Source organism: Stenella coeruleoalba, assembly GCF_951394435.1.
Source record: "Stenella coeruleoalba genome assembly, chromosome: X".
Lineage (NCBI taxonomy): Eukaryota > Metazoa > Chordata > Mammalia > Artiodactyla > Delphinidae > Stenella > Stenella coeruleoalba.
Genome location: NC_137152.1, coordinates 82,018,928 through 82,046,879, shown reverse-complemented (window position 1 = coordinate 82,046,879; position 27,952 = coordinate 82,018,928). Strand labels below are relative to the sequence as shown.

General features: G+C 46.8%; 1 protein-coding gene across 2 annotated transcripts; it reads right to left on the bottom strand.

The window, feature by feature from the left end:
* Positions 1–396: 396 nt before the first annotated feature.
* Positions 397–27,933, bottom strand: DRP2 (dystrophin related protein 2; the record flags this gene model as incomplete). 2 transcript variants are annotated; one of them, XM_079910820.1, is made up of 22 exons in its annotated part: positions 27,781–27,933; positions 23,496–23,659; positions 21,752–21,908; positions 20,219–20,339; positions 17,968–18,236; positions 17,456–17,602; positions 16,934–17,012; positions 15,185–15,245; positions 14,808–14,869; positions 13,301–13,375; positions 12,170–12,371; positions 11,862–11,947; positions 9,785–9,942; positions 9,273–9,439; positions 7,293–7,404; positions 5,904–6,040; positions 5,517–5,582; positions 5,187–5,252; positions 4,154–4,297; positions 2,129–2,366; positions 840–960; positions 397–521 (listed from the first exon to the last, which is right to left on the bottom strand). In XM_079910820.1, the coding sequence occupies exons 1-22, from the start codon at positions 27,895–27,897 to the stop codon at positions 397–399; spliced, it is 2,874 nt and encodes a 957-aa protein (XP_079766946.1). In that variant the 5' UTR covers positions 27,898–27,933. The 2 variants fall into 2 exon arrangements, with proteins under 2 accessions (XP_079766946.1, XP_079766947.1); XM_079910821.1 differs by having other exon boundaries at positions 11,862–11,966; positions 12,213–12,371.
* Between the last annotated feature and the right edge of the window lie 19 nt (positions 27,934–27,952).

Here is a 27,952-nt window from a genome sequence, read left to right as displayed (position 1 = left end):
GTCATTAGGCTCCCCCAAATCCATCATTCCATGGAGAATGGAAAGGGGCCAATGGGCACTGCTTCACTCTGCAAGGCAGCTTCTCTGCTCCCCATAGGAATGGCCTCCAAGTGCCATTAGCCTGGGCTGCAACAGAATTGTACTTAAGGGATTGATCTCAAACTTGAAGATTAAAGGGCACATTTCTAGAGTCAGAGGAATCATGCCTCTCCCTCCCCCGGCCCTCACACACCCACCTCGCATACCATCGAATCCCTGCTGCTGCCTGGAGCCCAGATAACTCCGGCTGAGGAATGTGGGGCCAGTGGGGACTGGAAAGGTTAGGTGAAGGCTGAGGGAAGGCTTTGACCAGAACTGGGAGAGGACCGTGGACTATAGGATGGGGATCTGGTTCCATCAGGAGGCCAGCAGAGTGTTGGTAGTCACATCAGAACTTCGCACACTGGGGAAGGCATGGCGGAGCTTCTCCATAATGTCTTCCAAGCACAGGCTGACATCTTGGCTCTTTGACCCCACATCATCTGAGTTGGAGAAGAAAGATGTGGGAAGAGAACTAGAAATTCCCTTATGAGGTCAAGGGGCTGAGGTAGGATGCTGCCGGCTGAAGGTGAACCTATAGCGTTTGTATCTTCCCGGCACGATGCTTAGGTACATATGAGGTACTCGACATACATTTGTGGAATAAAATGAATGAATCAGTCAATAAGCCAATCATCCCTGACCCTAAGCTCAAAGCCATGAGGAGAAACCAGTCCCAGCCCTAGCAGAACCTTAGTCAGGAGACCTGGGGCAAGACAAAGCCATGGAGGAAGGGGTTGGGAGGGGCTGGGGGAACTCACCTGCAGCTTGAGTGTCTGGAGTAGTCTGTCCCTTCTCCTGGGGGTGACTGCCTTCTGACTGCTGCGGAGAGGAAGCCAGGGACGAGCCTGCAGAGCCATTGCCATCCGATTCAGTATGTGGCTAGCAAGAGGTAAGGCATGACTTAAGTGGCTTTGCCTTCCTGACCTTACTTTGACAGACTCCCGAGCTTAGAAAGGTCCTTAGAGACATCATGCCCATCCCTTTGCCCTGGGACTTTAAGAAGCTTTTGGTGGTGCCCCAAACAGTGGTTTCCCCTTTCACGAAACTTCTTAGAATATTTAATTACCCGCTTTGAATACCCGCTTCCTTCAACAACATGTATCAAAGGCTCCCAGTTCTTCTAAGGATACCATTGCCCCTAAATATCTCTTGCTGTCATTTCAGCTATAATTAAGCTATCTAGAACTCAATTCCCTCTGGAAATGTAGAGTTGCACACCTGATCCTTGGTGCATGACATAATATCATATGTTAAGACCTCCAGGAATTCATCTAGAGGCCATCCCTTGGAGGATCTGGGGAAGAGGCACAGTGTGGTATTACCTGGTATGGATAATGACAATAATTATTCATAAATTATTCATTTATGAAATGTTTATTATAGTCCTGGCATCATTCCAAATTGTTTAAATGTGTTATTTCATTTGACATTCACCACAATTCCATGAAGTTGGTATATTTTTATCCCTGTTTTACAGATGAGGGAACTGGGGCTTAGTGAGGCTAAGTAACTTTCCTAACATCCCACAGCCACTAATCAGCAGCACTACACTCAAACTCAGGGCTGTCTAACTCCAGAACCACACTACATCCTATACACTACCTCTCAAAGAGGAAAGCGGCAAAAAGTAACAAGTGATCCCTTCACAGCAAAAATCTTCCTCTTGCCAAGCATGTCCAAACTCGCTTCTTTCCAGCAAACATCAAAGTAGCAAAGTCAACGTTTTGGATGATTCTTTGAACTTTGTTCTTTCAATACCAGATTCAAATGGGTTGTGGGGAAGTGAGCACTCAAAAGCCCTCCCTGTGCCCTAGGCCCCACGGTGGCTTTAGAGTAAACACACAAGGATGGAATGGAAGCTAGGTACAAGAGAATTGGCCAAGCGATGTGATATAGCAGCCCATTCCTCCCCCCAAATTTCCTGATTGCTAGCCCAGTTCTCTTTAGAAAGTCTTCTAACAGCCACCTCCCAGGAGCAAGGAGCACCTCTCCCCGGCCCACCTGTGCTCGGAGGCTGCTCTGATTCTTCCCTTGGCCCCAGACTCACTTGCAGGAGCAGCTCCCTTAAGCGCTGCAGCTGGGACTCGAGTTGCTTGTTGTGGTCTTCAAGAATCTGCATGCGTGTCTCCAGGCGGCTCTTGTGCTGCCGAAGGATCCGGGCCTCAGCCAGCAGCTCCTCATTGCGGTGGTCCTGTGCCACCTCGGCAGAGCCCTCAGCCAGGGTGGGTGCCTCAGCAGCCTCCTCATGCTGCCACTTCAGGCGCCTCAGCTCCCCCTGGAGAATCCTGCCAAGGATGGAGAAGCCAAGGCCAATGACCTTCACAGGGTATCGACTGTCCAGGGCTCAGTGGCCCCTCATACCTAGGTGTGAGCAATCTCTTTGCTCTCCCATCCCCACCCCCACCCCAGCCCCCAAGCCGTGCTTTTTTTTTTTTTGGTCGCAGCATGTGGGATCCTAGCTCCCCGACCAGGGATCGAACCCATGCCCCGTGCAGTGCTGCAGCGGAAGTGTGGAGTCCCAACCACTGGACGGCCAGGGAAGTCCATCCCAGCCATGCTCTTGCTTGAATGGCCATATCCACTTCCTCTCCAACACATATATCATTTACTTTGCCATCATTAGGCCACAGAGCAGACAGAGCTGACATTTCATATAACAAATGTCTCAGGGCTTTGATGTACTGCTTCGGGGATTAATTCTGACCTTAAAATCAGGCAGAAACACAGTCTGCAAATAAATGAGGCATTAGGGCCACTGACTCACCTACTCCATTTTTAGATTTTTAGATTCCAGGGGAAGACATAATATAAACAAAGGATCACCCATCTTTCCTCTTCTCTCTACTGCCCTCCTCTTTGACCCACTTTAAACACCCATGTTGAGTCATCAAGGAAACAGATTCCAAAGAGTTGGTCTTTGGAGGACATTACTGTTTTTTTCTTTTTTGCAACAGAATCACTCTCTCCCTAGTGTTTCCCAGGGCCTCCCCACCACTGCTCTAGTGCAGTGCTTCTCAAACTATCCATAGCAAAAAAACAGGGGGATTTTTTGATCCATCATGGATCAATACATGGTCTGAATGTGCATAGCTAGTACACAGCTCACGCCACACATGACTTGCTGCCCAAATTCAACAACACTCAACCTGGCCTATACCCAATTCAAAGAAGACAAGTCCACTAATTACGTGCGTGGATATTGTGGCCATGTCAAATTGCTATGAAAATTTCTAAAAGTTTACTCTCTATTTATGTATTTATCTTGTCTTGAACCAGTAACAAATACTTTGCAGATAGGCCCTGTTCTAAGGACTTGCTAATCCAAATACAGTCTGTAGGCCTGAGGCATGGGCATCCTTTAGGAGCTGGTTAGAAGTGCAGGAACTACGGCCCCACCCCAGACCTTCAAATCAGAATCTGCATTTCACCAAGCTTCCCAAGTGACTTGTATGCACACTAATGTTTGAGAATTACTTCTCTGGGGGTCGTTATTGATTCTACTACACACCCCCAAGGTGTCTTGGATGCTCCTCAGACTCCTGCTGCCCTCCATGCTTTACAGAGGTCAATGCCATCCCCATAATCTTCTTCACCTTCCCTCTTCCAGTCCTCAAATGCTCTATGCAGTATCATCCTCCTCTTATTACTTTCACTAAGTGATAAGGACCTCTTTCCATTTCCAACAACTGAAAGTTCCTTGAGGGCAGAGACATCATCTCTTCTGTATTCTCTATGTTTGCATTCTCTCTGCCTGTATCTGTTGGGTACTTGGAGATATTTGGGTTGAGTTAAAAAGATTCAAATAATTATTAGGATAGCTAGCTTTTATTGAACACTTCCAATAAGACAGACACTGGCTAACACATTATATGCCTGATCATTTGATCTTCACAAGTGACCTTAAGAGGTAGGTACTCTTATCATCATCCCCATTTTACAGATGAGGAAATGGAAGATCACAGAATATAAGTAACTTGTTCAAGGCCACATAGCTAGGATGTGGGAATTCAGGACTTGAATTAAGCCGTCTGACTCTAGAACCCACGCAGATCTGTGCCATTGCCACACCTACCGGTTCTCATCCTCTAAGTGGGCCAGGATCTTTTCGAGCTCCCCTTTGCTTTCAGTGGCCATGCTGCACGGAGCCTGCTGTCCAAAGGCTGGCTCCCGGTCTGTAATGGGGCTGGAGTGCCGCAGCAAGTACTGGTCCTCGTCTCTGTGTGGGGGTGGGGAGAGGAAAGAGGGGCCCAGGCATTGAACTAAGAAACAGCTCAGGGTGTGAGTTCTCAGCTCCCACCTCAAGCCCCAGGAGACACATGCTGGAGGATTCCCTCTCTAAGATACATAGAGAGGGGAAAAGCCATGTATTCAGGTTTAAGAGGGATAAAAGTGTTCAAAGGTGGCAGGGGTCATTGTTGGGGGTAGTAGGAGAGAGTGTTTTCAGGATGCCAAGACTCCTGGGTTCTACTTATAGTGACCTGGGAAACAATGAGCAGGTCACTATAACATCTGTGATGTTCCCCCACCCCACCCCCCTTCGCTTTCCCATCCCCAGGGGAATTGTGGCCTGCCTGAGTCCCAGTCCCAGGGCTGGATTTATCCGTGTAGCCAACAATTTCTAGGTCCTCTGAGGAGGCCGGGGACCTCCCTAGAGATGAAGGGCCCCTTCTCTGGGCTATAGCACCAAGGAATCTCTCTGGCCACACTTCAGTCAAGTCCCTGGTATCTCTGCAGGGTTGATGTGGCACTAGATGGGGCATTGGCATTTTGAGCATAAGATAATGGCTCATTTCTGCAACTTTAGTTGAGGGTATATTCTTCTTCCCTCAGAGTTAGGAATAAAAGGATGGGATCTTGCAACAGAAAGGGACCTTGGCAGATGGCAGGGAGGTAGTTCATCCTTCATTACCCTGCTCAGTTGATAGAGGGCAGACTGCTTCTCTCATTAAATACTGTGCCCAGAAAGCAGACTTCCTTCCTTGGGGTGTCAGGGACCCTATCCACACACACCCCACCTCCCACTGAGGATATACCCTCCCCAAGTAGTGGTAGAAAGATCCCAAAGGAGAGCTATTCCTGGCAAATATGTATCTGTGAAAACTCACATGCTGTCGTCTGGGGACAAGCTGTCATTAAAGAAGGAGCAATTTTGACTTTCCATCTCAGCAAGCCTAGGAAGAAAGAGCAGGAACAGAAGGGAAAACAGTATGTGAAGACTGCTTTCATCTCAAGGACTGTAATCCCACAGTAGGATAATCACGTTTGGGGGGCTGTCCCAATTCCCCCTCCCCTGCCCCAAACGTTAGGCCTCGCTGGCTGCTGCAAAGCCCACTGTGCATGTTCCCCTGGCCCTAACTTCATTGTCTTTGCCCCAACTGAAAACTCCTTTCCCCCTTGGACTCCTTACAATTCCCCTCCCCAAAACCTGGTGGTACCTGCTGGCAAAATGCTCAATGCGGGAGTGTGTGTCAGCGTGTGGCAACATCGGGGAAGAAGCTGGCCTAGAAGAAAGCAGCAAAGACTCAGAAGACCAAAGACTGGGTAGCTGGGCAGCCTGTCTCCTCACCACCACCCTTCCACACCCCGCAACACCACCACCAAATTAGGGAGCTCCCAAGAGCTGATGGGAACAAGATACAGAGACTGGATTCTAGTCTGTTTCTCAGGTCAGATTCCTGGTCAGGCCCCAGCTGAACTGCCCTGTCACTAGTTGGGTTTGCCCTGGAAGACTGCCCTAGCCCATGTGAGACTCAGCCCCTTCACAGCACATCCCTAGGCTCAATGAGGATGCCTGCAGCCCCTGCTCAGCTACCGGTACTCACGTCTCACTGTAGTCAGCCTCCAGCACTGATTGCACAGGCAGATAACCTCGCTGAGGGTGTTTGCTGAAATAATGCTTTGAGCGGAATTTGTTCTTTAAGGTAGTGGCAAAGTCCCTCATGTTCTCACTGGATGTGGTCTGGGAGGAGACAAGATAGAGGGACTCACCCTAATGGGCTATTCTAGGGAGGTGTGGCCACTCCCCTGGAGCACGGACCATGACTGGTAGTCCACTCTTGTTCATATTTACCACACCTCGCTCCTAGAAAAAGATCTAGAAGGATACATGTCAAACTGTGAACACTGCTTGCCTCAGGGAAGTTAGACTTGAGGGGTGGGGAACGCACTGAGGAGAAAAAGGGACTTTGTTTTATACTTTAAACACCTCTATATAATTTAAATCTTTTACATGATCGTATATTTGTTAACTTTTAAATATCTTTTACATAAATTCTAGGGATGTAGAAGATGAGCAGGAGCTAGACAATTATCAGTCTACCATCTCTAGCCAGTTTCCCATGTATGACGTTAATAATGTTTATTTTAAAATGATAATAAAAGAAAAATAAAGGTCAAGGTCACTGCTTCCATTGGGTCACACATGTTTCTGTGTCAACAGAACTTGGAGAAGAGATGACAGCTCAGGGAGATGGATTATGGAGATGGGGAGGTAAGATGGGAGAGAGCAGTGGGGGGAGCTGGGGATATGCTTGGGACGTTGGGAGAATGTGTGCGGAGAGAGGAATAAAGGAGTTTGGGAGCAGAGTCAGCTCAGGAAGCTAAGCCTGGAGGTCTGAGTCCCGAACATAGCAGAGGAGAAATTCTGTGGCTGGAGTTCAGGGATGCTGGGCTCAGGAGGCTATGAAGGGCAAAGTTTCCAATGAAAGCCCAGTTGATTTTGGGGACCCAGGTAAAGAGCATACCCCCTTTTCACGCAAGAGACTGAGTAATGAAGTTGAGCACAAACTTTGGTATTGACTAGAAGGGATGGAAGCAATGACAAGGTAGCAGGTGAAGACCAGGGGACAGAAACAATCCAGGAAGCTAAGCAGGAAAAACTAAATTGAGCGATCGAAGGCTAGTCACCTGTAACTGCCTTGCTGTCTCTATTTTTTCCTGAGACTTCTCTCTGCAGGAGTATAGTGAGTGTCTTTTAGATGGCCAAGAATGTCCTGGGGTGCTACAGCCAGCTACCGCCCCGGTGAGGGTGAGGGAGAAGCTCTGCTAGAAGGACAGCCCTGGATCCCCCAAATTGGTCAATCACCAGGCCTGTTTGGAGGATGCTCCCCAACGGAGAGCAGAATACAGTGAGCTAATGCTGGACAAAATGGATCAAGCACCCAGAAGCTGAGAGTTGCCTGCCCCTCCCGCCCAGCCCAGAGGCTCCATACCGGGGTGTAATACTCCATGATGGGATAATGAAGCTTGTTGCCCTTGCTGGCCCTGCCTGTCAGGAAGCAGGTCTGGCAGATGTCCACGTTAAATTGTTTCAGACTCCGATACCTTGGGGAAAGGAGAGGTGGTAGGAAACAGGATGCAATGTACTATAATGACCTCCCCCTCCCCCAAACATCCAAATATACACATACATTAAAAGGGGGTGAGGCATGGAACCATAACCTCCTATACGCGGAGCACTTAACCTCCTATGCATAGCAGTGATAGAGTCCTCACTAGATAACTAGTCTTACTCCAGAGACCACAAATCTCCATGAAATCACATGCTCAGAATCCCAGGAAGTTCGGGAAGTAGCCCTGTCTCACCATCATTTTTAAAAGGAAGGGTGGGATAAACAACAAGCTCCTACTGTATAGCAGAGAGAACTATATTCAATATCCTATGATAAACCATAATGGAAAAGAATATAAATATATATATATATATGTGTAACTGCAGTAGAAATTAACACAACATTGTAAATCAACTATACTTCAATGAAAAAAATAAAAAATAAAAGGGAGGTTGGGACGGGGTAAAGAGCTCATTATATCAAATAACCTTCTAAACAAAGGTGGCCTGAAAGGGTCCAGTTTCACAGGTATGACCACCTTCCTTGGAGAAGGCACACTTTCAATATGAAAACAACTGATTCTATCAGCCGTGGGCAAGTTGGCTAAAAATTATTCCCCAAAGTTATTTATAATAATAACTCTATTATGACTGAATATAGACTAGCCCTTAAGATCCAATTCCAAAGCCTGATTGGACTGCGCAGACCTAATAGCATAGCATGGTGAAATGTCTAGACTTAGAACAGTCAGAGGATCTGATATCTTATCCTGGAGCTACACTAGCCAGAAGTGTGAACTCCACCTCTGTGCCTCATTTGCTTATAAAAAGCAGGGTGGTTGTAAAGAGAGTATGTGCTAGTGCTTTAAAGTGGTAAAAACAAGCATTTTATGATGAAAGCCAAATTCAGGGTAGCGGCTACCTTTGTGGGGACAGGAGGGAAATATAATCAAGGAAACTTCAAATATATTGTTTTATATATTATATAAAATATGTATATAATATATAAATTCGTAGATATATAAATATATTATATAATATATATAAATATATTGTAAAATATTGTTTGTTTCTTCAGCTTGATGGTGGGTGCCCACCATGGGGCGCTGGAGCCTGCTCATACAAGCTCACGAGAGCTGGTTGTTAAAATTTCAGGAATTTTCCAAGCCAGTTGTTAAATATAGCCATTATTTAAAAATTAAATTGTATAAACTCACAATTAAGCAAATGGTATTAAAAACAAAGGTAATAAATACTCAAACTCATCACTTCTTATTTCACTATTATCTATGCTCTCGAGGTTGTCTACATCTGTTATACCTGGTGGTGGAAATACTATAAATGGTGTGCAACTGTGTGTCTCTTCCTGACCTCCTATGGGTAGCCTGACACTGGCCACAGTGGGAGTATTTACATCATGGAAATTAGCCAATGCTATATCACGTTTCTCTTTTGCTCTCTAGAGAGTAGCACATTTGCCAGCACACATTTTGGTGCGTAGGTGTTCTCATATGTCAGGATGCTGGGGCTTCTGGGTTCTACTTAATGCTCCCTGAGAAACAATGAACAAATTACTTCCCTTTCTGTGCTGTTCTCCCACCCCACCCCCTTTTGCTTCTCTATACATTTTTATAGGTCCGAATACTTCATAACACAACTAACAGAAAAAAATTTCATCATTTTTGAGTTTTTTAAAAGTTAAACATTCTGCAGTAGAAAGGATTATAACAGTATATCACAACATACAATAGATTAATTGTAATTATATAATTATGTAATGCCCTGTTTTGCAATATATGGTTTATATGTAACATGGCCTATTTATTATTAGTATCACTCCAGCAGGTATTGCTTTCCCTACCTGAAACCTTTGATGGGGCACTGCCTACAGATAGAGCACTTGGTCTGATGCTTCACTTGTTCAGCAATGGTGACCCGATGCAGAACAGCCAGCCACACCATGGACTGGGGCTCCAAGTTGACCCATTCCAGGAACTGTGCAACTTCAATGACTGGCTTCCCAGTGCTCTAGAGAAACAAGAAGCCCAGTAGTGATGTCTGAGGCCCAGTGTCTTGTGCCCAGAATGGCAGCCCTCAGGGGAGGAGGAGAAACAGCAAGACCTGGTTGGACTCTGGGTTAGACTGTTCTCCAGAGGTGTCCACCTTCTACCCTGTCCTAGTTGACCTGGTGCCTTCCCCTCAGGACTCTGACCCTAAAAGCCCAGAGAACCCTCTGCCCTGTCGCTCCAGCCCAACAAACTCCCTTGCATCTGAGTACTTCAGATCAAAAGCCCAGCTCTCAGTCCTCCCTCCCTTCTTCCCACCGTCTGTCCCATCATTCCTCCTTTCCTCCCTCCTCAGTTCCATACTCACAAAACGGAAGCAACTACGGACGCTGGGCTCCACGTTGCTGCCCCCAAAGGCCGCCACTTCCCCCAGCTGACGGGGCACCTGAATGGCTTCATGAAGCAGGACACCAAGGTGGCGTTGGTCACACTGGCTGCCTGAGTTGGCCACTTGGCTGAAGAGGTCTGCTGGCCCCACCGTAAGTCATGGCCAAGCCCGATACAGGAATGGCCAGAGAATTGGTGTGGGGAGAAAGAACAGAAAAAGAAGACAGGGAAAGAGCACATTGACTTAGCTAATGACTTTTGAAATTGGAATACCTAAAGGTCCATCCCTGACCTTCTAGAAGTCCAGGTGTTCTAAAAGCAGCACTCCTCTGGGTTCAGAGAGAAAAAAGTGAGTCAGACACAAAGACAGAGAGCGTCAGAAAGAGAAGGGGAGAGAGGGGTGAAGACAGAGAGCAAGCTGTGTGTGAGAGCGGTGCCAGACACAGATATGACACTGCTGGGAAAACAAAGTCTCAAGAAGAAAGATGAAGGGGTGTGGGATTCAAGGGTGCCTGAATATGAGTTTCAGTCAGTCTGCCCTATCCCCTCTTGTTCATGTAGCCCATGTAGTCTGATACTGCAGTAATCTCTCAGTTATCCACACAAATGAAAAGAAACACTGGCATGGATAATCCAAAAAAAGGGGATAATTCAAAACATTTGATCATCTAAGAATTCACTCTAAATCATTGTGGAACAGACTATGGTACTTATATATTTGAGCATGGTCTATATCTGCCCTTGTGGGAACTCCCCCGTCCCACCCCAACTTTAGAAAACCTCCTCCAGAGGTTCTTGTCTGTCCGTTTCATACCTCACCTAAGGCCCAGAAATGGAACAAAACCAAAAGGCAGAGGGCCTGGGGTTTATTTCTGGATCCATTACTGACTAGCTTGTGAAACCTTGGGTAAGTCATGAACCACTCTATGCTGCAGTTTCCTTACTTATAAATGGAGACTAAATCATCACTGTCCATCCCGTCTCAAAGGAACATTGGGAGAAATAAATTATATCATAGATATGAACATACTTTGAAAAGTCTTCTTCCCTGTAAATCTTTCCTAGACGGCTGTCCTCACTCTTCTGTGATCTGATATAGCACATATCCTTTGCCATTCAGATTATTCTAATTAGCACTCTAAAAAATGCTTTCTGTGTACTTCTGTATCCTCTTCTGGACTATAAACCACTTGAGGCAGGGACCATGTCTAACTGGACCTTGTACTCACCACATGTAGCACAGTGGTCAACGCACATTAAACACTTGACACTAATGATGCTGTTGCAGAAAAATGCAAAATGCTGTACAAATGATGGAGGATGGAGGGGAAAGCAAAGGTACTGTACACCAGAGAGGTTCAAACCTACAGAATTACATGTTGTCCACTTCCCAGATAATGGGGATTATTGCACACCACCCACGTTATCACATGGGAAGTCTCCAACAGAATGTGTGATGTAGTTTTTTTTTAATTAATGTATAGTTTTTTATTCTATTTCAGATGCCTGTGTTGATGATGCAGATTCTCAGGAAACCCCCAAAACTATAAATGCCTTTCAAAGCTTTTGACAGTCAGGGTAAATTGAACAATTCTCAGTGATGTATTATATAGTAAAAACCATTCCATTTATAAAAACCAGCACACACCTGCCTCGTAAACAATAAAACTGTCCTCTTCCACATTTGCGTGATGTGGTTTGAGCTTCAGATTGGGAGAGGGCTAAGCCTGATAGGCCAAAGGGAAATGGAACTAGAAAGTCCAGGTCCTGGGTATCCCAGGATCCCAACTCAGATCCCCATCAAGTAATTACACCAGATCAGAAGAAACCAATGCCCTTGGAGTAACAGTGGGAATAATAACAGGCCTTAGACCCATCTTGGTCTTTGGCTGTTGTGGATTCTTTGCAATAGTTTGGACCAGGAAGCATTACAAGGTAGCCTGAGTAGCCCTTTGCTGAGTCATAAGACTCATCTTCTGCTTATCTTAGACTTTTCTTCCTCCCACCACACCTCTCCCTCCACACAACTCTACTCCAAACTTTGGAGTTGTACTCACACTGCAGTTTTTCCTTCACTTCTGTGCCACACAGGCATGCAATGCCAGTCTTAAAGGACAATGCCCGCATCTTTCCACTGCGACCACTAGGTTTAAAAGAAGAGACTGAGAATATGAATATCTATAAAGGGTTAACATCTTGGCAGTCATGTCCCTCACAGGGTTGATCCCAGCAGGGCTCTGTGCCAGACATGCCCCAAGCTGAGCTGAGTCCAAGTGCACCAGGGGAGCAATTCCTTCCCACCATGCCCACTCCAGATGTCCCACTGAATTTCACCATGGAGGCTGTCAGGACTGCAAGCCCTTACCTATCAAAAACATTGAGGAGCCAGTTGAGGCTCATGTCCACACAGAGTGGCACGTTGACAAGGATGCCTCTTTCCTCCTCCAGTCGTTCATATAAGGCAGTCAGGCAGTGAATGACCTCCACCACATCCATTACATGCTCACTGGCCTGCAGATCATGCTCATTGAAGATCTCCAGGGCTGTGGTTAAAGTTACCAGGTCCACTGGGAAGGAAAGGAGAGAAGGAGAAAGTATAGCCAAAAGTAGAACCCCAGGGACTAGACAGGAAGATATGGCCACCAGCATCACCAAATCTGACTCAATCTCCAGACTAACCATTTGTAAGTATGAAACAAGCTTGCCGTTTACCAAGACCCTCAACCCAAGTAAGGAGAAGGCAGCAGAAGGCCCCCTAAATTAACCCCAAATGTTTCTATACCCAAATGTTTCTTGACATCAGTTTCAAGAAGATGGTGGGATTTGGGTAAATTCCCAGGGGTTGAATACCATTATTTTAAACTTTCTTTGTCTTTACATGCATTTCAACTGCAAATAAGTTGGTCTGTGAACCTCATTCTGAAAACCTAGACACTGGTTATGAAGGCTCAGGTATGCCTGGGTAAATGTGACATAACTCAGGAGGACTTTTTAACTACCTCCAATGCTGGAATCAGCCTAGCCAGATAACCTGGTCCAGGAAGACTGAATGGACAGTGTCTCAGAGAAAAGACAGAAGGCACATTATATCTGCAGCCATGTTGTCCCCTAACCACTGGCATTTGCTTCAACAGTTCTGCTGCTACATCCAATAACCCCAAGATGGTGAAAGAACAAGCCTCCAGTGGCTCCAAACCATTTGCTGGGATACTTCTTGCCATAAAACACTTGCTTGATTATCCGTTTTGGGCAGGGAAGAAGGTAAAAGGAAGAGGATAGCTGTGCGTTAATTTGGAAATAAGTCTGGGGGTTGGGGAAAATAGAAGGGCCCTGGAAAAATCAGGTGTCCACAGCCAGCATATCCCAGCCTTTGGAGAGTCCCCACAAAGCCAATCTACAACACTGGACAGGTGGGATGAAAGTGGGAAACAGTCAACAGATGAGGAAGGGTAGGAGTGGGATGAAGGCTATAAGGGAAGTGTAATAGGAGACTTACGACGCAGTGCCTTCTGGACTCTGCGTAGCTTCATGGCAGTGCGGTAAGCTGAGAACTTAATGTTGTTCAGATCAGCTGCAGAGAATGGAAAGAGATCCACTCAGATCACGGAAATGCAAATTAAAACCACAACAAGATACCATGTTACACCTGCCAGATTGGCAAAAAATAAAAGTCTGACAATAGCAAGTGTCAGCAAAGAAATGGATGAATGAGAATTGCTGGTGAAAGTGTAAACTGATACAATCACACTGGAAAACAACTTGGTATTACCTAGTAAAATTGAACATTCATATATTCTATGACCCAGCCAGCTATATATCCTAGAGCAGTGATTTTCACATGTTTTGTTTGTTTGTTTGACCAAGCAGCATAGTTCTTGTTAGCTCCAAACTAGAAATGACCGAAATGTCCATTAACAGTAGAATGGTTGAGGAACCTGTGGTATATACAATGGAACACTCCATGGCAGTGAAAATGAATGAACTATAGTCACATGCATCAACATGGGTAAAATTTACAACATAATAGTGAGTCTCTCTTGGCAGTCAAAGATAAAGCACATGAGCGTCATATTCGTAGCCTGGATAGTATCTTTCAAAGAAGCTCTAGTACACATCTATAAGCATAATTACCTAATGTGATGATAAAATCGTTCAGGAAGAGTATAGAGCTTCCAGTTGAGGGAGGTGCAGAGGGGAAAGGAAAGAAGGCTACTGGAAAAAGCACAAGCACTTACTTCCACCCTCACCTGCTTGTTGAATAGGATTCCCTTCTATTTTTTTTAATTTATTTTTTATTGAGATAACATTGGTTTATAACATTTTGTAACTTTCATGTGAACAAAATTTTATTTCTACTGCTGTATACCCTACAAAGTGCTCACCACCAAGATTTAATTTCCATCTGTCACCATACAGTTGAACCCCTTTACCCATTTCAACTTCCCCCTACCCTTTCCTCTCTGGTAACCACTACTCTGTTCTCGGTATTTATGTGTTTGTTTTTGTTTTGTTCATTTATTTTGATTGTCTCTTTTTATATTCCACATATAAATGGAATCATATGGTATTTGTCTTTCTACTCATGTCACTCAGCATAATATCCTCAAGGTCCATCCGTATTGTCACATGTGGCAAGATTTCATCTTTCTTATGGCTGAGTGTGTGTGTGTGTGTGTGTGTGTGTGTGTGTGTGTGAGATCCAGCTATCCCACTTCTGGGTATTTATTCAAAGAATATAAAAACACTAATTCAAAAGGATATATGCACTCCTATGTTCATCACAGCACTATTTACAATAGCCAAGACATGAAAAAAACCTAAGTGCCTGTAGACAGATGAATGAATAAATAGGATATGGTATATATATATAAACACACACACACACACACACACACACACACACACACACACACACACACAATGGAATACTACTCCCTTATATTCTTATAGGACAAAGGCAACTGTATAGATCTCCACACTATACAGGAAACTTGAATTCTTACCTAGGGTTTGGTATAACTCAGTCATCTTGGGATGATCCCAGCATGTGGTCTGAGCCTGGTGGCTACAAATAAAAGCATCAATAGTGCCAGGGTCTATACCACCCCCCAACCCCTCAAACACACATGCACACACCCCTCAGCAATAGGTTGGATGCAAGGAGCAACAGGATCTGAGGGTGAACCCTGAGGATCCCAAAGCACAAGGGTTCACCTTTACCAGGTAGAATCTTGAGCTCTTGAGATGAGTAGGAGGAAAAACTGGAGTGGATGGAGGAATCCCAACAGGTAAGGGGTGAGAGGGATAGATAGAAAAAAAGACAGGAAAAGGAGGGGGTGGGCAGGTGACTGACCCATTTCCGATTCAGATGGTCACTCACTTGATATAGTAGGGAACTTTATTGGGTGAAATTGCTCTTTCCCAAGGAACCTGAACAGAGGCTGGTGAGGGAGAAGAGAAAGAGAAAGAAGCTGACCACTAATGCTCTTCAAGCCCCTGGTTACTCCCCTGCTCTATCCTCTCAAAGAAGTAATTAAGCCCAAAAGGGGATGCCTGACTCTCATTGCCAGCTCTTAACAGCCCCTGAGCTTGAGGTATACACTTTTAAGGAACACACTTCTCTCCCTGACGTTTGAGTGAGGGAAGGAGAAGAGGTTGTCACTGATACCCTCATGTGCCAGAGACATGACAAGGGCATGAACAGGTGGCCTTGGCCAACCTATCTTCTCCCTGAGCTGTCTGCCATTTTATCCATTCAGCAGAAGGCAGCTGGTGTGCTGCTGTGGATATGAAGTGGACTCTACTTTCCTCATGGGGCTCAAAGCCCTTCCCCCAGAAGGTCAAGCTTCTCAGTCCTGTGGGACAATGGGGAATGGGACTGCTCACTCCTCTCTGGTGAGGAACTCTGGGAAAGGATATCTCTCTCTGCTCTGTGTCTTTAACATCCGGATGCTCCAGGAGAGGCTCAGTCACCTGGCGAACCTCCTCATTGCAGTTTCCCTGGGTACAAGAGCCCTCTGCAGGTATATCTGCATGCCAGTGATTATAATTCAATAGTTCTAATCACCATTAACATTGATTAAGTTCCTGCTATGTGACAGATACTCTGCTGAATGCTCTGTGTGCATATCTAATTTTCATATCTGTACATTTCCACTATCTCCACTGCTGCCACCCTGATCTGGGTCACCATCATCCCTCATCTAGATTGTTGCAATATGCATCCTAATAGGTCTCCTTCCTCCCACTCTTGCCCCCCAACACTCTGTTAAAACATAAGTCGGATCATGTCATCCCTCTGCTCAAATCCCTGCAATCGTTCTCCATTCCATTCAGAATAAAATCCCAAGTTTTTACCATAGCCCTCCAGGCCCTCCATGCTCTGGCCTCCTGCTCCCATTCTGACCTCTTGCTCTCTCCCCTCATCACTCACTTCTACACTGGCCTCCTTGCTGTTCCTCAGGTATGCCCCTGCCTTAAGGTCCTGGAAGTTGTTGTTCCCTCTGCTCTTCCCTAAGATATCCACATGGCTCATTCCTTCACCTCCTTGAGGTTTCCACTCAGTTGCCTCCCTCATTAAGTCCAGCACTCCCTAATTCACGTCTTCCCTGCTTTACTTTTTTTCCATAGCACTTGTCACCGATTGACTTTATATATATTTTACTTATTTGTTTATGGTCTGGCTTCCTCCTGTAGAATGTAAGCTCTCCACGTCCAAGGATTTTTGTCTATTTTGTTCACTGATGTAGCCCCAGTACCTAGAACAGTACCTGGCCCACAGTAGGCCATCAAGAAATATTGTTGGAACAATAAAGTCATTTAATTCCCATAATTCTACCAGCTATGTAATATTTTCCCTCTTTTTACATATGGGAAAATTGAGGTTCAAAAAGGTTAAGCTATTTTTTTCAAGCTTGCAAAGATATAAAGTCGAGCAGCTGTGACTCAGATCCAGGTCTCTCTGACTCAAGAGCCTGTCCTTTTAACCACTACACTACACTGTTTTATCCTACTGCTTCTTAGATGCCAAGGTACACTCCGCTCCCACTAGGCCCCCAAGGGACAAGAGTAGACCCTCTTGGAAGGTGGCTGAGTTTCTACCAAGTGAAGCCCAGTTTGTCTCACATACAGGAGAGGAAGTGCTGTGACCCAGGCCCAAAGTCCCGGTGGGCATCCTGGAGCTGCTTAAGTCTCTCACCAACTGACACCTATGGAAAGAAGATGCAAGAAGTCAGTGGACTCATTTCAGATATCCAGGGTAGGATTTCCACATGCCTCTGGCAATCTCTGTGAATTCCCTCAGAGGCTGCCTCTTCAGTTCCAGATCCTCCTAACATTCACCCAAATCCTAGCCTTCCCATGGCACTCCCAGGGGTCAGAGAAGAGCATCCCTAATTCCAGGTCACAGACACCCTTCATCTGCCCCTGTCTACCCTGAGGGGCAGACAGGCCCCTCTCAGACCATTTTAATCACTTCCTGCAGTTTAGAGGTTGAGAAGCCTGTTTCCTAGCCCCAAATTCTCTACAACTCTTTCTCCACATAGATTCCATTTCAATGCCCCTTCACTTCCTTTGGGCCTGGGTAAGTTGCCCTCCAAGCCTAGTTATACCAAGCCTTTTCCTCATGCCTCACTCCAGGCTTCTCTTTTACCTGTAGCTGTTTCCACCGGATGTTGATCTGCTCCAGGGCCCGGGAGTTCTCCATTGACAAGTGCACATCAGAAATGGCAAGTTGATGGGCCAGATCATTCACCAACTTCACTCCATCTTTCATGGGGAAGAATTCTTCTTTGAATAGCTATAGAACCAAAACCCAAGTGCCACAGTAGGTAGAAAATAGGAAAGAGGAACCATTAGTCATTTTGTTTTAATAGCACAACCTCAGTGCTTGCCTATTAGGGCAACCAGACTAAGGTGTGGGGGGGGGGCATTGTCCTTATCTTCTTCCTTTTCTACTCTCAGAAGACACCAGGGAAAGAGAAGCCAGTAGAAGGACAGAGGAGACTTCAGCTAAACCAGCCCCCAAATCTAGCACAGAAACTGGGACAGACTCTATTGAAGTTCAGGGCAACAATGGAGCCTCAGCAGCAGGAACACTGTCAGGGTCTGGGAGGAACATCTGGTCCCGGGGTGGACTGTAGCCACAGGAGGGGGCCTGCATACCTTAAGAGCCTGGATGTGCTCAGGAAGTGAATCAATGAAGAGATCCCCAATGGGCTCCCAAGTGGCTCGGACTCCCTCGGCCTGAGTCAGAGTCGCGCTTAATTCCTCCATTGCCCCTTGGATCTCCAACAGCTGCTCCAGAGTGCGCTCAATGTGGCGGTGCTGGTCCACACAGCGGGCTGTCAGCTTCTCCCATAGTTCACTGGCCACCGTTGCCTGCTTCCACACAAAGCGGCTAAGATTCTGGATCCGCTGTCTGGGAGAGGTATCTGCAAGGGCAGGCACGAAGTCAAGTCAGGCCAGCCAGGCAAGGATAGCCATGGAAAGACAGAGACAGATAGCCCTTTGTAAAATGTGTGTGTGTGTGCATGTACGTGTGTATATATATTCACACACACAAAAATGCATTTTTTCATAGTTGAGCTCCTTTTGAAGATTCAGCTTTTTAAAAAATTAAAATTTTTATTTTGAGTTCATTGTAGATTCACATGCAATTATAAGAAATAATACAGAGGGACTTCCTTGGTGGCACAGTGGTTAAGAATCCGCCTGCCAATGCAGGGGACATGGGTTTGATCCCTGGTGCAGGAAGATCCCACATGCCGCGGAGCAACTAAGCCTGTGCACCACAACTACTGAGCCTGCACTCTAGAGCCCACGGGACACAACTACTGAAGCCCACGTGCCTAGAGCCTGTACACCGCAACGAAGAGTAGCCCCCACTTGCCGCAGCTAGAGAAAGCCTGCACGCAGCAACAAAGACCCAACGCAGCCAAAAATAAATTTAAATAAATAAATAAAGCTTTCCTGTGGTCTCACATCACTTCCAGCTCCTGCCTAAATTCTTTAAAAAAGAAAGAAAGAAAGAAAGAATACAGAGATCTCATGTACCCTTTAGCAAGTTTCCCCAAATAGTAACATCTTGCAAAACTATAGTATAATATCACAACCAGGATATTGACATTGACATAATTCACCAATTTTGTTCAGACCTCCCCAATTTTACTTGTACTCATTTCTCTCTCTCTCTGTGTGTGTGTGTGTGTGTGTGTGTGTGTGTGTGTGTGTGTGTGTGTTTTGCTCTATGCGATTTTATCACATGTGTAGGTTCATGGACCCACCACCACAGTCAGGAGACCATACTAGTGTTTTCCACTTATTATATCATGAGGATTTCCTCATATTCTTAAAAAATGGGCAAGGTAAAGAGTGAGTAAAATATTTAAGATGTGTAGTGAGACAAATCATTGAGTCCTATTCACATGACCTTGGAATGCGATTTTGCATTAGTGTCTGCTGCCCACTTCCTTCCGAAAAAGGGAGGTATTTTATGAAGACCCAACAAAGGAGAGGTTAGTATAATTTGCCCAGCCTTTCCACCTAGGCTCCTAAATTGTAAGTTTCCTCTTCCTCCCTCAGATCTCCCCTCAGAAGTATATTCAGAGCCCCCAAACTCCAGACTAATTGGAATTGTCCTGCTCTCTTGAGCTCATTCTATCTGAGGCCCATTGGACAGTAAATTGAGTACTAGTTAGTACTCAGTAGGAGGGGCTCGAGGTAAACTGAGAGGGTCAACAGCATTGACAAAGGGCTGCATTAACAAAGGGTCCTTTCAGGCTATACATAACCAATCTCAGAGGGTTGAAGCCTCTTTCTGGAGAAGAGGGCATGCTGGGCCACCACTCAGACCTGAGCACCACGGATCCCACCCTGCTGCCTTATTTAAACCTAGACCTACAGTGACCGGCTCTATTGATGAAAGAGGGCCAGAACTCACCAGGGTCAGAATTAAAGAGCCACAATCATTTTTCTTTTCAAATGCAATCACCAAACCTTTTAGAATTTTTTGAAAGGTTTTTTTTTATTTTCTGGTTGATTATAGCAGTGCCACATGCCTCTCTATGTTGTAATAAAGCAGTATGCTTTTAAAGGACATACTACTACTTTTACTTACTGAGTTAGTTTAATGCATTTGAGTCTTTTTTTTTCTTTTTCATGCCTTATTAAATGGCCACACATGATGCTCCAGAGAGCTACATACAGCTTTAGGCCACACGGTCATCTCCCCTGCTCCGGGCTCTGTTCTCTTTGCTTTATCTTATAGTGTGAATCTGGCTTCTTCCTAACTTTGGACTCCCAGGAGAAAATTATCCTCCTAGGTAACAGTTGAGAAAATGAGTTTGGGGAGGGCAGGAAGGTGTTTAATGGTTCACAGCTCAAGAAGAAGATGAAAGAGGGGACGAGCACCCACCTTTGCTCTCAGAGCGAGGCTCCTCTAATTCATCAAATGGGTGCTGGGACAGGAAGGCCTGAGCTGACTCCAACACAGAGTAGATATAGGGGCCCCGAGACTTGACATCTTCCATAAAGGCCTGTGAAGTTAGCAACATGGTCAATGGGGAAGGAAAGTCTTTCAATTGCTTTGAAATCCATCCTGCAATTGACAATCTTTCTTCTCCTCAGTGCAGCTTGATCCTTTTGCGTTATCCTGTATCTTTGGGCTACTCAGACTAAAGAAGAGCAGTCTTCTCCTTAGGCAGAAGAATAACTCTGACACTGGAAGGTCTATTTACTCTGAAATGGGTCTGTCTATGCCACAGGGTAGAGTGAAATGTGGGGATTTGGTTCTGGGAATCTTGGTTTTCTGGAAGACTCAGAAAGTCCTCTGTGAGGGGCTTAGAGAAATCAAAGCCAGGATGGGCAAGATTTATATTAAAATTTTAATTAGTTTTTTTGTTGAAATATACACCAATAAGAGCATACAAATCAAAAGTGTACAGCTCAATGACTTTCCATAAAGTGATTCAATCTCTATAACCAGTACTGAGATAAAGAAACAGAACTCCACCAGCATCCTGGAAGGCTCCCTCATGACCCCTTCTGGTCACTCTCTCATTCCCCCCTCCCCCAAGGTAACCACTATCCTGACTTGTAACACCACCGATTAATTTTGCCCATTTTTTAACTTTATATAAATGGAATCATACAATGTGTGCTCTTGTTTGTATTTGGCTCTTTTTTCACTCAGCATATTGTCTTTAAGATGTATCCATGCTGTGGCACACATTTATAGTTTATTTTCTTGTTGTATGGTATTCCGTTCTGCATTCATCTTTTAAATTGAGACATAAATGATATATAACATTGCATAAGTTTAAGGTGCACAATATACTGATTTCAAACATTTATGTAATATGATTGCCATTAGCTAACACCTCTGTCACATCACATAATTATCATTCCTTCCGGTGCATTCTGGATTCATTTTAAGAAGCATGTTGTTATTTTCTGATTATAGAGGTAATATATGTCACAGAAATCTTAGAAATCTCAGAAAAGTATGAAGAAGAAAGTTAAAAAGAACTCTGATTTCATCACTTGGATTTAACCATTGTGAAGATTTTGATACAGTTTCTTCTTCTGTTTGTATACATGTGTATACATACATACATATCTATATTGATTTTTATACAGTTGAGATCCACCTGTATATAGTTTTGTATCCTGTGTTTTTTCACTTAATATTATATTATGTTCATTCCCATGTCCCCATTACAAATCAGCGCAGAATTTTAAGGGAGGTCAATATTTGATGGGAAGAATAGAGGGGAAAGATTTGACTTATTCTCTGGAGTACTATCCACAGACCAGTAGGACTGTACACAGCTTCCTGTGACTTTAAGCATCTAAGCAGAGACTGGGCATCCATCAGTCAGGGTGTTGCAGAAGAGATCCCTTCCCGATGGAGAGGCTACACACCACGGCCTCTGTAACTCTAACCTACCGCGTGCGTCTCCTTCTCCTGTTGCACCAGGGCCACATCCCCTTGTAGGGGCAGCTGAGCTGACAATTCCTCATCCTTTTGGCTGAGCCAGTCAATAATCTCTTGGAGAGGGAGCTGAAGCTTTCCACTGTGATCTGAGAAGGCCTCTAGGCGGGCGCTGCACACAATGGTAAGACCAGTGATTTTCAATCCTCTTGTTAAGTTGCAAAACATTTTTCCCCAACAAATACATATGTGGAACCTTAATATATAAACAGATGAAAGAGGTGCTGCTCTGGTTGAAGTGGGAGGAGGCCCAGAGCCCTCCCTCTGACCCACCCACAAAGGCTCCCAAGGCACCTCCAGAGGGAGTACGGTACCAAAACACTTGGCAGACGTCAGCTAATTCAGTTGAGTGTCCAGCATCACGCTGGGAAGGGTAGCGAACTGAGCAAGGCCATTAGAGGTGACAGCTGTCTGGTTGCCCTCTTGTCCTAGAGGACCTCAAGTCATGCCAAACTGCTCATCCTCAGAGGCTTCTTGGAGGCTGCCTTCTGAGCAGAAGCGGATGCAGTAGGTGGAAAGGGCGCGTCAGGTGGCTGAGTTTGGGCACGCACGTGTGTGAGGCTGCATACAAATACAAGCAGCCCAGGGGTCCCAAAGGATGAGGACAACATAGGCTGGAAGTTTGATATATGGAAGGAGGAAAATGGGTACCGCATAATCACCTCTGCTTGCCTTCCCCCACAAATGAGCCATGAGCTGAGGTCCAAGTGGTAGGAAGCCAGAGGCCAGCCCAGGCTGTGTGCATCCATCGAGCCCATTCCCCTCAGCCGACAGTGCTAACTAGTCCTTGCGTCCCTACCACGTGGGCCAAGCCTTTTACTACATTTTTGCTTCCACTAATTCTCAGAGCAACCTTGTGAGGTAGGCACTGCTATTACCCAGAGAGGTTAAGTAATTTGTCCAAGGTCACACAGTTAAGTCACTGGTACAGCGATGATTTGAACTCAGGTTTGTCTGATTCCAGAGCCTGCATTCTTTCAACTTCTCCACACTCTTCATCCCCGCCAGAACCCACCAGAAGCCAGGAGCTTGGTCTTTGATGATAGGAAGTAGAAAGGAAAAGTGTGGGTGGGGGGTGGGGGCGGCAGGGGTTATAGAGAAGGGTAGAGGAAAGAGGAACAACTGATACAGAAATTGCCTGCAGGCTCTTACTGATTCGCCCTTACTTTGGGGAGGCATGGGTGGGTGATAAGCAATAGACAGGAATAGAGGGATAAAAAGATGGGAAAGAGAGTAGATGAGATCTACCAAGATGGAGGACAGTTATGAGAGGAAGAGGGGGAGGCAGTAATCATATCCTCCATTTATACATTTGAACTTATACATTTAAGTTCAGAAAGCATTTTCATATCTTATTTGAGTCCTCACAACAACACTGGGAGATAGTTAGGACATCTATTATTCTTCTACTCATTTTTTTTTCCTTAAAAAATACAAACAAGTGGAAGCTAAAATTCAGAGGTTACTCAAACCAATTATGCAAGGTGACACAGCTATTCAAGACTGAGGTTCAAATCCAAGTCCCCTGACTTCTGACCCAGTGTTCTTCCCCCAGTTCCAGAGAAGGAAAAGGAGGAGAAACAGAGGGTGAGGCTGACGAGAAGGCTGAGAAGAGGATGATGAGCTACAGCAGCAAGAGGAGCCCAACACCTTCCCAGACAACTCCCTAAAGCCCCTGTTTCGAGGGGCCAGGCCTTACCGGAGGCTGTGCGACTTCTTTTTGATTTCATTCCAACACAGATTCATGGCTGGTGGTTCCAGGGGTCCAGCGGCACCAACAGACCCGTTGAATAGCTTTGGGCTTAGGTAGGGCACCCCAGCACCATCATGAGGAGGCGCAGGGGTGCTGGCAGCAGCTCTAACCTGGACAGAAACACAGGCACCTCTGTGAGCCCTGGAGTGTGCCACACCCTGGTCTGCACCAAGTCAAGCGTGGGACAAGTGTGAACAGAGGGAGAGAAGGGCTGGTTCTGGGGTGTGTTCAGGGGTGGGGGTTGAGAGGAAGGATGACTCCATGGCTCTGTTCATGGCAAGGTCCTCTCTTGGTACAGGTCGGTCACTTTTAACTGCTGACTCCTATCATTATCACTCTTATTATTGCAAATTGTGCCAGGATTACTGCCCAGATGGGACCCTAGACGTATTTGTGTTAGATAAGAGCTGCTCAGAATTGCCCAAACATAGGCAACCATGACATTCAAGGTGAGCTGCAACTCTTACTTCAGTGTCCCACAGTTTAGCCAACCTTCTAGAAAAGAAAGCTGAAGGGCTGTCCCACAAAGTTCCAGAGAGAGAGAAAGAGAGAGAGAGAGAGCAGCCAGAGAGAGCCATCAGTAGTAGATGACGTCCTAGTTCCAAGTGAATCTAGGCCTTGGTGCTCCCTCTTCCTCTTCCCCGCTCACATTTTCCGCCACAGTCAGGAAGGCTGGAAAGAGTCCTAAAGAGCACTGTTCATCTTCCACGGGTTGAGAAAGGGCTAAAGCAGCATTTTGGGTCCTGATCTCCAAAGGACTCTGACCAGAGTCGACAGCTAAGAGGACCAGCCGTGGAGCCTGCCAAAGTCTCGCCTTGGGCCGTCAAGTTCAGAGCCCGTCACTTGCTCACCCTGTAGGGTATTGTGGGGTTTGGGGGAGTGTGGGTTGTGCCAAGTAGCCCTTCAGGAGTTAGCTACCTTCAATGCAGTGCCAAATCTGCGCAGCCAGGGGCAGAAGGGGGTGGAGAGCAGGGGAGTGTGGAGAGGAAATCTCAGCCTCGGGAAACCCACCTGCCTGCCTGCCTGTCTACCTCCTCACCTCCTGTGGAAAGCACACGGTCCTGGTGGCTGAACCTCCTCTTGTCTCCCCTTGCCCCCAAACCATACCTCCTCCCCACACAAGACTCTCAGGAAGTTGGGAAACCAATCATCCCATTCAGACCACGGCTCGAAGTGCTTAACACACAGTAGGTGCTTAATAAATATCTGTTGATAAAATTAATGATGCCCAATCTATAGAATAAAAAATATTCAAGATTTAAAAAAGAACCCACAGCTCGCAGCCACACACGGAAGGAGAAGCGGGAGAGCAGCCAGGCTCTGGGGCAAAGCTCTGAGTGCAGTTGCCTTGCGTCCCTGGGAGCGGACCCTACCTGTGCCGCCTGGGGACCCAGTTGCAGGACTGGACAGCTCCATGATGATCCCTCCACACAAATCTGGACCCAGTGCCTGGTGAGCTAAAGGCAGAGTCCTGACAGGCTCTGAGCAGGCTCCCTCAGGGAGGGTGGGCAAAGCTGAGCCAGGCCAGGAGGCGGGATCTGTCACCCTGTTTGTTTACTGACCCCCCAGGAATCCAGAGGGGGCGGCTATGTCAGGACTCCAGATGGTGAATCAGGGCTTTGTCCCTGGGGAATTCCGGCTCACTCCCAACTGGGCCCGCCACACCGGGGCCAGGAGGGCCCTCCCAGACTGGCAAGGATGGTGAGAGTGGGACTGAGCATTCCATGGTGCTGAGGAGGGGCACGAAGAGGGGAGCTTCTGTTGATTTATGTTCCCTTTCCCTGGAAGACACAAAGGACTCACTCTGCCTCCACCCCCACCCCCTGAGGTGAAGGAAAGGATCAGACTGCTTTGGTGACAAACCTCTGGTAAGCAATTTCCCCAAGGTCTGGAAGGACAATGAGCTTGGTGATAAGCCTTGTCCTTGACCAAGTAAGCGTCCTCAGAGGCAGTGAGAGATGTGTGTGGCACACCTGGGGACAGAGCTGTGGTTGGGAAGGTGGGCAGCAGAAGACTGACCCAAGCCCACAGTGAAAATGAGAGAAGAGGGAGAGCCTTGTCCCCACAGACCTCCGCCTGCACTCTAAGGCCAGGGGGAGATGGATGGTCAATGGGCAATCCCCCCTGGACTTTTGCAGGGTGGGGAGAGGGCAAGAGGGAACCCAGAAACTCCATGCAGGGATCCAGCGCCAGAGAGGCTCCTGTGCCTTGCCTGTGCTGTCATTGGTCCCTGGCCTGAGGGGCAGGGCCCCTTCTGGAGGTGGCCACTCTTCTCCTTTGCCAGCAGACTTGGCTGGAGAAAGGTTAACATTCCCAAGCTGGGCCCCCACCCCTCAGCACTGAGGCAAAACCCTTCATTTTGACCAAAAAGAGTTCTGTTCCAATCCTCATTTATCTCCCACAGAGTCTTCTGGGCTTTCCACAGTTCCACATTGTTTCCATGCTGAGGCCCACCTACAGGAATAGTTAGAGCAGCTGCCTGACCCTTTCTGGGACTACGGGGTAGAGACTTGCGGGGTGGATGGGGGATGGCAGGGGACAGCAGGCCAAGAGCAGGGAGTGGCTCTAGCTCTGTGTCGCAGCTTGGCTTATGCTGGGATAATTGGTCCCAAGCCAGTCTCACAGAGTTCCCCAGACTGGGAATGCCCCAGAGTTAGAAATGGCCTCTTGTGATCCAGCCACAGCCTAGTTGTCTGGTTCTGATGGAAGCACCCACGATGAGCTGGGCTCCACCCATGTTAGCCTTTCATTCCCTCCAGCCTTCTTCTCAGTTTCCTATGCCCCCATTTGGCTCCTTTACTATGCTCCATCACCCTGTTTTCCCCTCCGAGTTCCCCCTAATAATCACAAGTTCCCTGGGGCGGAGCCAGGCACGCAATAGGCAAATAATGAATAATCATAGTTTTCTTTCCCTATCAATAGCCTTCTACTTCTGGCTTTTGTGGCCAAAATGTTTGCTTCTCACTCCCCACTCCCCATAGGGCTCTCTCCTTATCTCTTGAAACTTTAAGACAAAGTCAGAGCCATAGAAAAGGAAGAGAAGAAACTAGACAGTGACCGAGGAGAGGACTTGGTCTCACCATTCTCTGTCACAAAATGAAGCCCTCAGGTCCCGTTGCCAGGTGGAGAAGTTTGGAGGGGGTGGGCAATGAGCAGGGCAAGCCTTATGGAAGGACCCATGCTTCTCAATCCCTCAACCTTCTGAAAGCCCCAGTCTGGGGAAGGGGTAGGTGCACAGGGGGACTCTCAGTTGACACTGACTTTGAGAATATGTTACAAGCAGCAAATTCTCTCTGGCTAGACATGTGAAAACAGCTTGGGAGGACCTGGGTCTTATGCCTCTCTGGACCTTGACTTTCCCTCATTATTCTCCCCCAGATGGGCTCCCCAGCACCTACATTCTCCATCCACGCCACCTCTCCATCCGTGTCGCTCTCTTCCTCCTCCCTGTATATTCAGCTGCTGTTTGCAGCTGAATAGTGACTCAGCGCTGCAGTCCATCTGTGAGATACTAAGAAACAGTACTTTCACATACTCCTGTGGCCTCTGGACCCCAAAGTATTGTAGGGCAAGCCAAAGTATGCTGATACTTCTCTCTTGTCTAGTCAGCTTTCCCTTGGACCTCCCTAATTGTCAGGAAAGGGGGCTGCCCTCTTGGGATTACTGCCTCTCACACATACTCTGACCACCTAGAACATATGCAGGTGGGCACACGCAGCACCACCACTCCACTTCTATAGGAGGAGAGAGACAGGAGAGGCCAGTATGAAACTCAGGGGAGCCTTAGTGGGGTTAACCCACTGTGAGTAAGACTAGGGACTTGAGAAGAAGAGCCAATGGAAGGAGAGGGAATATTCTGCAGGTATGGAATATGAGGTAAGCCACAGAGAAGTCAAGACAAAGGAAGGTCCTGTCTTGTCCTTGGCTATACCCTGAAGGATCATGCTTTTCTGGGACCTCCCTTGGGAGGTTAACATAAAACCAGCCCCCTCAGCCATTGTGGGCCCTTTGGCTTGTCCAGCTCAACACACCTCCTTTGCCCCATGCCCCCCCCATAAAAGGCCTCATGAGTGACAAGGATGGGCCAAAGGAGACCTCGTGCTGTCCAAGAGGTTTCATGTATATGGACAGTACCCCTGAGCTTTAGGAAGCATGGATACCCACAAGATCACACACAGATCATGTGTCCACCCTGTCTCCACAGGTCTTTCTTTTGCTCTCGGCCTCTTACCTGAGGCTGGGGGCAGGTGCTTCGGAGGCTGCTGCTGTGATGGAAGTGGTCAGCTGCCCGCCACTCATGACATCGTGGGAGGGTATAAGGGCATCCCTGCATGACCATAGGTTGCATCAGAACTGAGGCTCATGGGGGGGCGGTGAGGATAGGCAGTGCACCAACCGCTGAG